This window comes from Drosophila melanogaster, chromosome 2L (assembly GCF_000001215.4).
Source record: "Drosophila melanogaster chromosome 2L".
Lineage (NCBI taxonomy): Eukaryota > Metazoa > Arthropoda > Insecta > Diptera > Drosophilidae > Drosophila > Drosophila melanogaster.
The window spans coordinates 20,719,280-20,734,369 of record NT_033779.5 but is presented as its reverse complement, the minus strand read 5'-3'; the positions used below and the strand labels follow the sequence as shown (position 1 = coordinate 20,734,369).

Genomic DNA, 15,090 nt, shown 5'->3' with positions numbered 1-15,090 from the left:
GCGGTAATATTTAGCTTTGCAAATGCTGGTAGTTTTTTTGTCAGCCAGTTGGCAGCCCTCTCAGCTGTACTAGGTGGCAACGCTGCTACAGTGCTGACGTTCGGCAAAAAAGAGGAAACGTAGTAAAAACACTCGAAAAACTCCGTATATTCCGATAAATATCCAGATAGTACGGTTTGTGCGTGGCCCGCCGATCCGGAAAGTGTGGCAGAGAATCGCGGACACGGCCACGTTGTGATTACAACCCGTACAAGTAAAGGAAGAAGGTCTGCTACTCCTGCCGTTCGTTGGTTACCCCAATTCGAGATGATCCTGCTATCCGGACTTCTGCCGCTCCTGGGCGTCGTTCTCTTGCACCTTGCGACCCCGACACAGGCCTTCTATCTGCCCGGACTGGCACCGGTCAATTTCTGCAAGAAAACCGACGTCTCATCCACATGCAAGGTAGGTGTATACGTATGTGCAGAAGTGCAGATGTACATATGTACGTAGATAGTGGGTGTGTTTGCCCCACGCCCGCCACAATTAGCAAAGGCACTGGAACTAGTTATGTACATTGGTTCTATATTCCTCTAATGGTGGTCACAGGCGGAAGCACTGATAAGCGCAGTAACTAGTTATATGTGGGGTCCATATGTGGCCCTCTATCTCAACTTCTGCTGACGTTGCCTACGCCAGCTCTCTTTCCTAGCGACAGCTAGATGGGAGTTCTAATGTTGGTTCAGCTGGCTCGCGAATGCGATTTCGGGGGCTCCCGACCTTAAGAATCTTAACATAGTGGCGGCTAACCAATAATTGAACCAGGGAACGCGGTTAGCTTGTCATGCTTCCTTGCATTATGTTTGGGTTATTTTCTTTTTAGTAATAATAGTATAACACAATAACAATATAAATTCAGGACAAAGTATAATTTTTAGTTTGATATCCCAAATAGATGGGGTTAGCCCTTTTAAAAGATGACCTAACTATTGGATGATAAAGCGTGAGCTATTGGTTTTGTTTGCTTCATCTTATCTTTAAACAAATCTAAACAACTTTTTAATATACCCGTAGGTCAAGAAATCCTAATCGGTTTATACGCCCTTAAATTAGACGTTGCCCAATGATAAGAATTAATTAAGGTGTTTCACATTCAATTGTTTCTAACAATCTAAGAGAGCTTTTTGATAAGATAAATTTCTAAGAACCCAAAGTAAAAGCAAATTACGGGGTCAAATTATCGAACGCATTTGCAAACTTTTGGAATTTTTACCAAACTTTAATAATTATTTCCACGATAAGATTAAAATACACTAGTATTATCAACAGTTGTCAATCCAATTGATTGATCTAATTCCTGATTATCTTCTTCAGTCGGAAATCTTGTTGTACGTCAACCGCTTAAACACTGAGGAATCCGTAATACCCTATGAGTACCATCACTTCGACTTTTGTTTGGGCGAGGAGCAGAACTCACCGGTGGAGAATCTGGGACAGGTTGTGTTCGGAGAGCGAATTCGTCCAGGACCCTATAAAATTCAGTTCTTGGAAAACCAGCAATGTGCGACCGTAAGATTAAACAGTTTTAACGCATTACCAACATAATGATTTAATGACTCTTCGTATTTAGACCTGTGTCAAGACTTACAAAGGAGACGATCCGGCTAGCAACCGTCGTATGATGGTTCTTAAGAAAGGAATCAGCTTGAACTACCAACATCATTGGATTGTGGACAACATGCCGGTTACATGGTGCTACCCACTGGAGAACGGCAAGCAATACTGCGGAATTGGTTTTCCCATGGGTTGTCTAGTTCGCAGTGATGGCGAGGGTTGTCCCATCAACTCTATATATAACCAGCCAATGCATTATTATCCATTCAACCATGTGGATCTCGAGATTACTTATCACAGTGGACAGTCGGAGGACTGGGGAATTCAGTTCGGCAACAGTGGACGCATAATCTCTGTAAAAGTGACTCCCAAATCTATTAAGCACACCGATAAGGAAAACCCCAATTGCTTGAGCACAGAGCCACTGGCAATCAGTGAGAACTCTTTAAAGGCTGGAGAACAGCTGGAAATTGTCTACACGTACAGCGTGAAGTTTGTAAAGAACGATTCTATCAAATGGTCATCACGTTGGGACTACATTTTGGAATCCATGCCGCACACGAATATCCAGTGGTTCTCCATTCTCAACTCCCTGGTTATTGTCCTTTTCCTGAGTGGCATGGTGGCAATGATAATGCTGCGTACGTTGCACAAAGATATAGCCCGCTATAATCAGATGGATAGCGGTGAGGATGCCCAGGAGGAGTTTGGCTGGAAACTGGTACATGGTGATGTGTTCAGGCCGCCGCGGAAGGGCATGCTGTTGTCGGTATTCCTGGGTTCGGGTGTACAGGTGCTTGTGATGGCCATGATCACCTTAGCATTTGCCTGCCTGGGATTCTTGTCCCCAGCCAATCGGGGAGCCCTGATGACCTGTTCCATGGTCTTGTTTGTTTCGTTGGGTACACCGGCTGGTTACGTGTCTGCGCGTATCTACAAGAGTTTCGGTGGGCTGAAATGGAAGAGTAATGTCATCCTTACCTCGATCGTTTGCCCTGGGTAAGTTCTTTGAAATTAAAGCGATATTATTATTTAATCGTTTTTCTTTTTTAGTGTGGTCTTCTCATTGTTCTTCGTCATGAACCTGGTGCTGTGGGGGGAAAATAGCTCCGGAGCTGTGCCATTTAGCACGCTAATTGCTCTGCTTGCCTTGTGGTTTGGCGTCTCTGTGCCACTAACCTTTGTAGGAGCTTACTTTGGATTCCGCAAGCGCGTGAGTATATATTTAGCTAGTTTTTAAAATGGTTCCTTACATTTGTCTGTACGATTTCAGGCATTGGAGCACCCTGTGCGTACCAACCAGATTCCCCGTCAGATTCCGGACCAATCGATCTACACACAGCCTATTCCTGGAATCGTTATGGGCGGCGTTCTACCCTTTGGCTGCATCTTCATTCAGCTGTTCTTTATCCTGAGCTCGCTGTGGTCCAGCCAGATTTACTACATGTTCGGTTTTCTGTTCCTGGTCTTTGTCATATTGGTCATCACATGCTCGGAGACCACCATTCTGCTGTGCTACTTTCACTTGTGTGCGGAGGACTATCACTGGTGGTGGCGCTCCTTCCTGACGTCCGGCTTCACAGCAGTCTATCTGTTCATATACTGCTGCCACTACTTCGTCACAAAGCTTTCGATCAAGGACAGTGCCTCGACGTTCCTGTATTTCGGCTACACGGCCATTATGGTATTCCTGTTCTTCTTGCTGACCGGCACCATCGGGTTCTTCGCGTGCTTTTGGTTCATACGTAAGATCTACAGTGTTGTCAAGGTGGATTAAACCGCATAATTCAAGAAGGAGCTCGTGCGAATGTATTTTTGTATGTGTAGCCACAAATTTACACTTAAGCCTAATGTGTGTGTGATTTCTGCGCTGTGCGCCCGGCACAGACAGTTTTCTGTTTACTATAATTACGATTGATATGTGTATAATAACATATGTTTGTATCAGGCAAGGAACAGTGGAGTAACGAAGCGCGCAATAATTTTTAAGCAGTAAACAGCGAACGAGTTGGAGTTAAAACGACTTGAAGCATCTTTTGTATAGCTCTTCGTTCTGTTAATCTTTAGGCGTAAAATTTAGCATTGTCCATTTCCCAGCTCTAGCAACGATTCCAAGAAAAGAAGAAATTATCAAGAAAAAAAAAACTAAAATCCCTTTAAATGTACTGAGCTGCATAACGAAGTACTTTAAACCCCGTTCTCTACTTGTAATATCAAAGCCTAACAACTGTAATTAGTGGCTCGTCTTAGCCGTAATTCGAGCAGGATTGAATTCACGTGTAATATTTTAAATACTTTAGTTTAAACTATTTAAATCTAACTTGCGACTAAAGAATAAACAAAAATATAAATTACGAATCGAGCCCACTGCGACAAACTTTTTACTATCAACAGAACCAGCTCATTCTTTCAACCCTAGACAACTGACAGTTGTCAGTGGTTGCTTCTATGGCTTCCGTGAGCTGAGCCAATCGGGCAGTGTGAGTAAACATTTCCAGCTCAGAGCTTGTCTAGAGGCGCATCCATGTCAGATATTGAGGACAACGATGGGGACGAATACGATGAACTTTCGGAGCTGCGACAACGCCACAAGCCCGAATCCCAGCCCTCGGTGGATGTGCATATCTGTGAGACACGGTCCTTGATCTTCTCTAGATTTGCTGTTTTCTTTCCAGGAGGCCTTCGATCTGGACGACCTTCTGCCCACCATTGGCGAATTCGGCAAATACCAGAAGCTCTTGGTTTTCGGAATTTGCCTGCCCGCCTGCATACCGTGCGGTTTTTGTGCGTTTAACCAGTTGTTTATGGCTGATACTCCGGATGACTATTGGTGTCGCATCCCGGAGCTACTCGACTTGCCCCTGGAGCAGCGAAAATCGCTGTCCATACCCAAGGAACTGGTGAGTAATTGCAGCCATACGAGTGCCGAGGCTAAGGCAATCAAGTCAGCCCATTGATTGTGCGTTGCTTAAGGTGAAGGGTCGATACGAGGGTGGTTCGATGAGTAATCGAAGGGGCTAACAATGAAATGGGGGAGAGGTAAACCTTATATTCTATGCCTTCTATTATTTAAATATATTTTGAAATAACTGATGAAATAATTATTTCAAGGATAACGACGAACTGGTCTACAGCAAATGTTATACCTACGGAGTCAACTGGACGCAGCTCCTTGAATCGGGGGAAGAGGATGACCTGACGACCATGGAGCCGAATGCCAGTTGGCCACTGATCAAGTGCCCCCAGGGATGGGAGTACAACACAAGCGTCGTCTGGTCCTCCATTGTGATTGATGTGCGCAATCCAGACCACCAAGCCTTCATTTGAAACTACAACGTCATTCATGTAGGAGTTGCTCGAATCATTTCCCAAGCATCAGTACTACCTTTACCTAGGAGCGAAGGATTGGCTTACTATAAACCATTAAATCCTCCTATTTCAGTTCGATCTAGTGTGCGATCAGGATATTTATCCTACGATTGGATTGGCTGCTCTTAATACTGGCGGTCCAGTGGGAGTCTATCTTTTCGGATTACTCAATGATCGTGGTGGACGAAGGCTCTCCTATTTCGTCTGTTTGGCCACTTTGCTGGCTGGCAGCCTAATGACTTCGCTGAGCAAGGATTTTTGGACTTGGGCCGGCAGTCGAGTCATCGTAGGACTGACCATTCCAGCTGTCTACCAGATACCATTTATAATATGTGGGTATTTCATTGTTGCTTCTAACTTTAACCATTAACTTTTCTGCGTCTGCAGCTCTGGAACTGGTGGGTGAAAACTATCGATCCTTCGTGACTGTGATGACGTGCACCTTTTACACTTCGGGCATCATGCTCCTGTCCGGCGTCACTTATCTGGAGCGGGATTGGGTGCGCCTCTCCTACATCACATCCCTGCCGTTTTACGCCTATTTCCTGTACATGTTCGTCATGCCGGAATCACCGAGATGGCTTTTGATGCGCGGTCGCCTGGAGGAGGCTCTCAAGATTCTGGAGCGCATGGCAAAGGTCAATGGCAGAGAGTTTCCCGAGGCTGTGCATCTCAAGCTGGAGGCTCAGATACGACGGGATAAGCTCAAGAAGCAAAAGAAAAAGATGGCCAATGTGGGGCTAGCAGATCTCTGTCGCACCCCCAATATGCGCTTAAAGACCATCCTAATCACGCTGAGTTGGTTTGCCAATGAGACGGTTTATCTGGGACTCAGTTATTACGGACCAGCGCTGGGCACCAATCAGTATGTCAGCTTCTTTCTGTCGGCTGTTGTGGAGCTGCCGAGCTATTTGTGCTGCTGGTACTTCATGGATACCTGGGGCAGAAGATGGCCATTGAGCTTATCAATGATATTGGGGTAGGTGTTTGACCCATCATCTTGTGTTTTTTGTGTAAAATTCGAAGTCCAACATTTTTCAGTGGCGTGGCCTGTGTGATCACTGTAATGTTGCCCGATGATGCCGTGGATGAGACCCTTGTGCTGTATCTAGTATCCAAAGCCTTGCTATCCGCCTCCTTCCTGATCATATACCCCTTTGCCGGGGAACTTTATCCCACTCAGGTTCGGGGTATCGGCATTGGTGCTTCCAGTTATATTGGAGGATTGGGTCTCATTGGCATACCTTTTATTACCTACTTGGGAAAGGACAATCTTAAACTGCCCTTGGTCATCATGGGCTTCCTTTCGATGCTGGGCGGCATGACGGGATTGCGGCTGCCGGAAACACTGCATCATCGCTTGCCGCAGACCATCGAGGAGGGCGAGGAGTTTGGCAAGAACTGGCAGTTCAAAGATTGCTGTAGATGCGCTCAAAAGCCGTGAGTTCAATGTGCATGTGGTGACCAAGGCGGGTATAAAACTAATTTAATATATATTGTGCTTACTTTTTGCAGAGAGATTTTATCTCAACCTGCGTCGTACGAGAACCTGGATGTCCTGGCTGGATCCTCCACCAATGCTTCTGAGGTGGAATTGGAGCTGCGGGACAGTCGACGGGTTCGGGAGCCGGCTCCCCGCATTGACGAGCGTACGCCCCTGGACACAACGGCCAGTGGAAGTGGGCGACCTGTTCATCGGCCCTCGATGAAGCGATTAGTGCGCCAAATGAGCGTCATGGACACCCAGAGGACGCATGATGGCACCATGCAGTTGACTCATTGGATCTAAGATTTGTAGCGACAAATCTAATGTATTGTCACATCTAGAAGAGATTTCTTAAAATTAATTAGATAAACTGCAAGGCTATTCTTTGTTTTCGCTAAAGTTTAAAATGATTGCATATAAACTATTTACTAATCTATTGCTTAACGCTAAGGGATATCTTTTTAAATATAGAACTATGGGCAGAGACTTCTTTAAAAACAAACATACAAATATAATTAATCATAAAAACTTACCATTTTTGCAGCACAATGTTAGCAATTGTCATTGTATGAAAAATAACGAAATTAATGTTTCAACAAGTTACTTAACATATAACAGCACTATTTAATTGCTTACTAATTTATTTATAATTTAAATAATAGTTCTCTAAGTAAACGCTTTTGATTCCGTGTTTTAGAAGTATTTGCTATGAGCAAATAGAGCAGCATACTTTAACTGCTTAAAATTAAATCTATAACAATTTCCTCCTTTAAATACCAGTTTTCTTTTCCTTTTCCATTACTTTTCCATTAATTATAGGGCATTGCCATTATGCCTAAGTTGTTTGCTTTTGTGAATTACAAAAGCTTTGTAAACAAAAACCGAAACTTAATTCTTCAAACATATCCGGTAAAAATAAATAAATAAATAAGTACGTGTAGCGTATATCGTATGGCGACTTCTCAATCACCGGTAATTGATTTATGCATTTATTCAGACAATTATGCAATTAATTGTTGTCAAACAAAAAGAAAACTTGCTCATGCGGTGAATAATAGAGGAATGCGCGAAATTGCCCCCACCTGTCGACCGTAAACTGCTGGCGGTCACTGTCAACCGTAGGAAGTGCCTGGACCCATGGGAATTCATAATGCTGGATCAGATCACAAATATGTTGACACCAAGGAGATCTTGCAAGCAAAAATGTAGTTTCTTAATATTGCTACTTAAGTTCAGTACGCAGTTCCAAATCCAAAGATTCGTTAAGATGGTCCTTTGTCCTAGTCTTTTTCCCTATAGATCTCTGGAGTATTTAGATTTGGATCTTGAATTACGGTATCAGGACTCTAATATTTACCCGGTTACACAAGGTCGAGCTTGATTTTCCCTTATTTCCTATCATAACATCTGGGCAGTGTCAAAAATGAATTAATCTAAATTTACGTACAAGCAAATAATCCAAAAAATGCCTAAGGCGAAAACGCATTCGAGATCAGTGAAGACTCCATTCCCAGTTCGCTCCAATCGCCCGGGTGGAGTCCAAAAAAGTGAGCCATCGCCATCGCCATCGCCATTATGCAGGACCAGTCTGCTTGATCTGCCGGAGGACATCATCCGACTGGTTCTCGAGTTTCTGCCCAGGATTACCGATAAGGTTCTGCTGGCCTGTGTGGCGCCCAAGTTCCGAGCGGCCTTCGAGGGCTGGGCGAGAGTGCAACGAAATGCTTTGGACATGGTTAGTCTGGAGACGGTGCCTCTGCCGCAATTGATCAGGTTCTTCAAGGTGGCGGGACCCTTCATCAGAGTCCTTCAAGTGGACTGTGCGTCCTACCAAAAGGAGTCCCTGCTGGTGGAGTTCGTAAAGGAATACTGCCCCAATCTGGAGGAGATTAGTTACTCGAACGCCACCGATGAGTTTCACTACCGATCGATTATGTCCAAAATGACGCACTTGAAACGGGTGACTATTGAGTGTTTGGATGCAGAGGATGTGCTCAACTTTGATATGCAGCCCAACCAGGAGCTGGAGTTTTTTGAACTGGTTAATGGTTGCTATACAGGTAGGTATGCACTGCACTCTATTTATGCGTTTGCGGGACTTTATTTTCGCAACAGGCCAAAATCTCTGCGGTTTTCCCAATCTCAAAACTTTGGTCCTTCGAGACTGTCTGCTATGGAACTCGATGGAGTTTGGAATTCCGCTTAAGTCGTTGCACACTTTGGATCTCGACGACTGTTGTTTCGAGGTTATGAATGTGAGCTTGTACCAGAAAATCGCCGAGAGCTGCACGAACTTGGTGGAACTGATCTTCTCCGGCTGCGACACCAACTTCGAGGTAATCGCCAACCTGCCCAAGCTGGAGCGCTGTACACTGAAAACCTGGATGACCTCCAACGAGCTGAATATTGGGTTCCTTACGGTTCTGGCAGAGAAACGAGGAAACAAGCTCACCCATCTGCACCTATCCGGTCAGTTCAATATCACCAATGAGCACGCCAGGTGCCTGGGACAGTTGAGTAGCCTCACGGATCTGCGGTTCAGCAACAACGATATCCTGGACGACGATCACTTCAAGTTCTTCAACGATCTCAGCCAGCTGGAGCGATTTGGTCTGACCGCGTGCGGTCGGGTGATGGACGTGGGGATGATGAGGATGTTGCGGAAGTGTCCCCAGTTGAAAGTTATTGATTTGACCGATTGCGAGCAGATCACCGAGGAGTTTGTGATCCAGGCCATTGGATTCTGCTCGAAGGGATCAGGTCGTGATGTGGTGCTCAATGTAAAGGGAACCATGATCAGGCGGCCTATATTGACGGTGGGAAAACCGGGGCGGGAGTTTCGAAAGCATATACTAACACTTTCATATTTTGCAGCATCCGGATTACGTGAATTCCTTGAATCGTCTAAAGGTTAATTTTATTTAAAACGACACCACTCGAATGGAAAATGGTAAGAAAATAAATGTCTATGAATTGTTGCAATAATTTGATCAAATTTTGTGTTGCCAAGGAATCATTTCTTATTGAACATCAAATATCAAGAGAGACACTGCCCAAAACCAATCAAATTTGATTTCTATTAATAAAAATCAGTTTAAAAGGAGTGCAAGTATTATTTTTGCCATAAGGAACCGTAGCTGTGATTTCTGGATTAGGGAATAGACGTGGTGGGCACTTCTTCCGTGAGTGGAACATTCGATGGCCTTGGAGCGCGGATAGCTAAGACAATGGGATCCTCACTGGATCGATGAGTCATGACCCCATGGCTGCCATAAGGAAGTGGACGATCGAAATTTATGATCATCACAATGCTCACAATGCTCCATTAGAACGCCGATAATTGCGGACAAACGTGTGTGGGTCGTGTCGCTGCACTTTGGGCCTTTGGCTGTAGTACGTCAAGCGGCTGGCTAACAAGCCAAACGAATGGAAACCGAAATCGAACAATACGCGATATTCGATACAGTTCTGAATCCGCGATTCAATTCGATCCAAGCGATCGATCGCCGGCAATAAATTTCGCATTCAATTGCTGCTCTATTGGAACTGAACTTTGTTGCTTTGTTGGCCGATGATGTCTGTGTTAGCAGCAGGAAGCTAAGTGACCGCGTCCAGTTGATTACACTTGGAAAAATAGAAAACATTTTGTTTAATTATAGAACTAATGTATCTTGCAGGACTCTTATAATACATATGTCCAGTTGGGTTCAATTAAATCTTTTAACCAGTCATTCTTCACAGGTTTTTTGTGTGATTTGGTATGACACCTTTTCTCTAGAATTATTTGCAGTGCAGATCGTAGAGCGAACTCACCTGTGGCCACTCCACTACTCCACTGGTTAGTCATCTATACGTTTTGATTGTTTTTTGCGTGTGCTATTTGTTTTACACTGACCTCGAGTGGCTCCTTAAATGGCTGTCGGCGGCTGCAATCGCCGCGACTCTCCGATCGACGGTGCTAGAAGGGGTTAGCAGGGGGTTAGCAGTGGGTTAGCAGGGGTTCTGGTGGCCAGGGGCACCCCGGCGAATGCCTTGACATGTTCAGGTGTCCGCCATGCTCGGCTATCTGACTAATTAGTGTACTTTAACTGGACCAGCAGAGCAGGCAGCTTGCTGACATTTGGCCACAAGTTGCGGTGGCATCTTCGGCTCATCCGGAGGAGCAGGGTTTGCATGAGTGGGGCACATTAAGCAGGGATAATTTGGCGTACCCTGCCCCTTTGCAGTATCGTATCTGGCAGATACTACTACTATATACTCGAAGCGTGTCCAATCACGCCTGTGAATTATTTAAAAATCTCGCTGGGCTGTCGTATTTCATAAGAGAGACAAGCCTTAAAATTGTTACCCTGATGCCATAGAAATTCGTGTTGTTTGTTGCTCGGTGACTTTGTTGTTGTTCCTAATGTTGCTGTTGTTGTTGTTGTTCGGGGGGGGGGTTGTTGTGGTGGCTTGCGATTATGGGAAATGGCTTTTGCTATCGCTTAGCACACCTCTCGATGGATGAACTTTTGGTATCGCCCAACGTCTGGGAAGAATCCGAACGAAAAGGGGCGGAATCTTAGGGTTTTCGCTTCAGCGGAGTGAGTGGAAGTAAAAGGCACAAGGGAAAGTGCAGCGATTATAATTTATAACGATTTTTCATCAATTAAGCTAAGTACCAACACTGACAATATGCCTGACATAATATCTTGAGAAGTTATCCCATTTCCGTGTCAACTTTCTAATCAATTTCTTGAATATATTGAGTAACATTGGTTCCACTTTGCTGGACTAACTTAAAGATGTAAATTCCACTTACTATTACAATTGTAAAACTTGCGTTTTCAATCCAATCTTAATTTCTAATGCTTTTTGTGAAACACCTATTCCGCTCGATTGGAAATAAACTTTTATGAGCCACCCACCCACAGTCATGCGGCGAACGACCCACTTTGTTTTGGACTCGCAAATTATTTTGCGGCACGCCACATGCTGCAACACCATGGTGCACCAGCAACAAGAAATCAAGAGCTGCCAACATTAATTTAATATTGAAATTACAATATTTCGTTTCTTTTCTGTGTTTGGGGCAGATCCGAATTCATTTGATTCCTCGGAGATGTTTTCATGCACGATTCGGTCGCTGGTGATTCGCTAGTCGATGATGCAAAAGTTAATTTAGTAATGCACACTCCTTGTTCTTTGACTCCCCAACCCAAAGCTGATGAACTTTTTGGGCCCAGGCGGCTGGCTGATTGGCACATTAGCAACAAATTGTTAGTACATCTTATTTAAGCCGCTTAATTAATTCCGCGCATTCTGACTGCCCGAAAAATGCGAGGGAAGTGAAATCAAATGGAATTTGATTGGCATTAGCCAAGCAGGGGGAGTTGCCAATGCTCTATGCCTCCTAACTGAATATATTTAAAAAAAAAATGAGTCTTAAATATTTTTTTATATTTAATTATATTGCATTTATAAGTTTATACAATTATAAATTATAGTTAGTACTAATATTTAGTTTCATTAGCATAGCACATGTTTTCAAGAATCGTTAGAATAGGGTATTACCCGCATTCGGAATCTTGGAGGTTCGAGGCACAAGTGGAGGGGAGACAATCAAGCCAGCCCGACTGCGAGCATCTTTTGGCCAACATCTCTGGCCAATTGTCGGCCGAAGACGTGCCTGGGCTTGTCAAGGTGCCCCGACTTTGTGCGGCTCCCTGGAACTCCATTCGCCGGATCTCCAACGGCAGAGTATGTGCACTTAGCTATAGAGGGTCGAGTGTAGAAGCTACCTTCAATTTGACAAAAGCCGCTGGCAGACAACGCGATTGCATGTTGCCTTTCAGCTGCTGACCAAGTTCTCTGTCCTGTTCTGTTCTGTTCTGCACTATCAATTGATACAAATCTATGCATTTTGGAATATAGAGACGTACAACATGGCCCACTGCGGCCAGGCGATTGCCTCACTGAATGTCAATAAATAAGCGACTATCCAAGCAGATATACTCACATGTATCCATATAGAAATATATTTATATATATATATATATCTATCTATATAGCTTGAGACAGGTCGAGGTCACTTTTGAGCGCCGCAGGTGAGAAAATAGACAACCGCCGCCGAGAGAGAGACCAAAGATGCCACTTCTGAGCCTCCGAACATGCAACTGGTTGCCACTGCCACAGAGTTGGACACTGAAAAAAAAACAAGGGACGTTGTATGCGGATAGACTCACAATTGCTAACTGATTCTATGAACAAATTTTTCTTTCAATAACAAACATACTGAGTGAGTTTAAGTAGTTTAGAAACATTATTTAGTGAATTGTGTTTACTTTCAGCGAAAGTTTTCGTTCAGTGTTCTTCTAGTTTGTGGTGGGCAATTAGAGAAGTCTGCACTTGCAATTGAGTATGCACTGGGATTATTCCGTTTTTTATTGAAGAGCCAGTTACCGAAGTGGTTTCTTCGTGAATATTAAAATGTTTATGTTTAAATAATTAAAAACTCAAACAGTGCCTTCAATGTACATACACATACAACATAACTATAAACTCCAATAGTTATTATCTTGCGTTTTTATTGTGGCCAAAAGACCTGTAATTTTTGAACCCGCAACTCTCGAATTAATTCAATATATAGATTTTTTTTTTCAATGCCGCGGCATCTTCTTCCATCTTGGGAGCTTGCAACTGGAGCTGCCTGTGGTTCTGTCTAGAACATCGTGTGCTCTTTATCACTGACATATTGCAGCGGCCATTTAATTTATGGCGATTTTCACATGCAGTACATCTCGGAGCATCTTGGCTCCGCTGGTGGACAGCAAAAAAGTGTGACGGTATCGAATGGCCGCCGGCCGCTGATGGGGGACACTCGAGTTATTCAATTCACAATCCGTTCGCCGGGGCAACCTTTAGAACCCCATCCATCTGCATAAATCAATTGTTGACTGCGCGATTTACAAATGAGCCAAGGCGGATATCTGCTGCTCCATTGGGAGCGGGCTATTTCCCTAATGCCATCGCATGCGAACCGAATCAATGTCAGGTGATTCTAGATTCTAGTTGAGGGTCTTGAGATGTCTCATTAATCAGTTTTAGTTGCCGGTTGTTATAAAATCTGCATAGTATGTGATAAAATGAGCGCTAAAAATACACCGACTAACTATTTCATAATCGTTTTTTTTTTATAGCACTACTATTGCGTATATATGAACCCCCCCAACCACCCCCCCTCAACCACCACTCAGACCTACTTAATTTATTTGATATATTTTTAAAATATTCCATTGTTATTTTCAGCCTTTTCCCACTCAACTTTCCATGCAACGTATGTCACGCTGCATTTTTATGGTCACTGCAAAAACTATTTTTACGGAGCAAAACCAGTGGAAGGACCAAGGGAGCAGGGTGCGGGAAGCGGAGAGCGGGGGGTTGCAGCACGTGTCGTTATCCTCTGGCTATTTCCGGGCACTTTCGCTGCAGTGGAGCGGAAAGCCAGGCAGCACAACCGTGACGTCATGGCCGGGTGGTGCTGCACACTCGGAAATAGACCACCCCGTCAAGGACAAGTGACGTCAGACGAGAGCGAGACGACTGGTGTCGCAGCAAGGACGTCATCGCGCAAGCGAGATGGCCACAAAGAAGGGGAAAACTGAGCCGCCGGCCGGTGTTTTTCCTCTGCCGCTCTGCCTACTCACCTGGCTATTTTCACCTGAGCGCGATAAGAAGCCCCCTCCCCTCCGCTCCCCTCCCGCAAACATCCACTCATTCATTCATGCCCGCCGTCTGCTGTCTCGCTCTGCTACGCTGCGCATGTCCTCCGACGGCAAAGTGATGACGTCTTTGTTTCGCCAATCGATTTCTCTGCTCGCGCTTTCCCCTGTGACGTCATTAGATGCGTGCCATCAGCCAGCCGTCGTGTGCTCGCTCGACTATAAATAATGCACGCCAATTAGCGCTGGAAATTGATAATCGACAAAGCCAATTGATGGGCCACCGATTGAACCTGAAACCGAAAACTGAAGCCGCAACCGAAGGATAATGGGATACCGACCTAATGGGATCCTTCGAGTGCGGCGGAAAGGATGGGTGGATTCAAAATCGATTTCGCACTTAAAGCCATTTAATAAGGTTTGTAAACCTATTTTTCCATAGCACAGTAAGACCAAAGGCATTAGAATAATATTATATATATTAAAATCAAACAATCGTTTTCTGGAACCGATTAACCTCGTAATGAAGTTAAGTACATCTTTCAACGTACTTATAGATAAAAACTCTTTTCAAAGAAATGTACAAATCACATCGAATTACCAAATCACGGCCATCATCCATAATTTATACTAAATAGGTTAGGCCAAGTGATTACAGCCCGAAATACACACACATCTGAATTATTTCGAATGCCCGGTGCCATCCTCCTTATCAAAGACTCCTACTATTGATTTTACACGCATTTCCCACTCGACCACGAGTTCATATAAGGGGCATATCTATAATTTGGGCTTGTCCGCTGAGGTCAAAGACACACACAGACCACCGGTTCCTTACCCAAATCCACCACCCATCACCACCCCATGGAGCCGAATGTTCTGTGTGTGACCGAGGTTCCTCCGACGTCATATACTCGCTTTATATATCCGGAGGGCCAGCCC

The 15,090-nt window shown here is 44.5% G+C and overlaps 3 protein-coding genes and 1 long non-coding RNA gene across 6 annotated transcripts; 3 read left to right on the top strand and 1 right to left on the bottom strand.

The window, feature by feature from the left end:
* Window positions 1-60: 60 nt before the first annotated feature.
* Window positions 61-3,954, top strand: TM9SF2 (Transmembrane 9 superfamily protein member 2). 2 transcript variants are annotated; one of them, NM_001273708.1, is made up of 5 exons: window positions 61-444; window positions 1,354-1,548; window positions 1,610-2,592; window positions 2,647-2,806; window positions 2,867-3,954. In NM_001273708.1, the coding sequence occupies exons 1-5, from the start codon at window positions 307-309 to the stop codon at window positions 3,368-3,370; spliced, it is 1,980 nt and encodes a 659-aa protein (NP_001260637.1). In that variant the 5' UTR covers window positions 61-306; the 3' UTR covers window positions 3,371-3,954. The 2 variants fall into 2 exon arrangements, with proteins under 2 accessions (NP_001260637.1, NP_610053.1); NM_136209.3 differs by having other exon boundaries at window positions 2,867-3,725.
* A 133-nt stretch (window positions 3,955-4,087) lies between these two features.
* CarT (Carcinine transporter) lies at window positions 4,088-7,219 on the top strand. Of its 2 annotated transcripts, none has more exons than NM_136208.4 (7): window positions 4,088-4,210; window positions 4,269-4,493; window positions 4,705-4,887; window positions 5,036-5,294; window positions 5,350-5,941; window positions 6,004-6,402; window positions 6,478-7,219. In NM_136208.4, exons 1-7 carry the CDS (start codon window positions 4,118-4,120, stop codon window positions 6,749-6,751), a joined length of 2,025 nt encoding a protein of 674 aa, NP_610052.1. In that variant the 5' UTR covers window positions 4,088-4,117; the 3' UTR covers window positions 6,752-7,219. The 2 variants fall into 2 exon arrangements, with proteins under 2 accessions (NP_610052.1, NP_724282.2); NM_165340.3 differs by having other exon boundaries at window positions 6,478-6,990.
* Window positions 7,220-7,818: 599 nt separating this feature from the next.
* CG9316 (uncharacterized protein) lies at window positions 7,819-10,161 on the top strand. The gene is made up of 4 exons (NM_136207.4): window positions 7,819-8,508; window positions 8,564-9,264; window positions 9,323-9,398; window positions 9,459-10,161. The coding sequence occupies exons 1-3, from the start codon at window positions 7,914-7,916 to the stop codon at window positions 9,371-9,373; spliced, it is 1,347 nt and encodes a 448-aa protein (NP_610051.2). The 5' UTR covers window positions 7,819-7,913; the 3' UTR covers window positions 9,374-9,398; window positions 9,459-10,161.
* A 1,746-nt stretch (window positions 10,162-11,907) lies between these two features.
* On the bottom strand, window positions 11,908-12,456 carry lncRNA:CR45306 (long non-coding RNA:CR45306). The gene has a single exon (NR_124405.1). It is a non-coding gene; the product is annotated as a long non-coding RNA:CR45306 (long non-coding RNA).
* Window positions 12,457-15,090: the final 2,634 nt, after the last annotated feature.

Coding starts and splice junctions, on each gene's coding strand:
- TM9SF2 (NM_001273708.1), top strand. CDS start 307: ATGATCCTGCTATCCGGACTTCTGCCGCTCCTGGGCGTCGTTCTCTTG. Junction 1,549..1,609: donor AAAACCAGCAATGTGCGACC/GTAAGATTAAAC, acceptor CTTCGTATTTAG/ACCTGTGTCAAGACTTACAA. Junction 2,807..2,866: donor ACTTTGGATTCCGCAAGCGC/GTGAGTATATAT, acceptor GTACGATTTCAG/GCATTGGAGCACCCTGTGCG.
- CarT (NM_136208.4), top strand. CDS start 4,118: ATGTCAGATATTGAGGACAACGATGGGGACGAATACGATGAACTTTCG. Junction 4,211..4,268: donor AATCCCAGCCCTCGGTGGAT/GTGCATATCTGT, acceptor TTTTCTTTCCAG/GAGGCCTTCGATCTGGACGA. Junction 6,403..6,477: donor TGTAGATGCGCTCAAAAGCC/GTGAGTTCAATG, acceptor TACTTTTTGCAG/AGAGATTTTATCTCAACCTG.
- CG9316 (NM_136207.4), top strand. CDS start 7,914: ATGCCTAAGGCGAAAACGCATTCGAGATCAGTGAAGACTCCATTCCCA. Junction 8,509..8,563: donor GGTTAATGGTTGCTATACAG/GTAGGTATGCAC, acceptor TTTTCGCAACAG/GCCAAAATCTCTGCGGTTTT. Junction 9,265..9,322: donor TCAGGCGGCCTATATTGACG/GTGGGAAAACCG, acceptor CATATTTTGCAG/CATCCGGATTACGTGAATTC.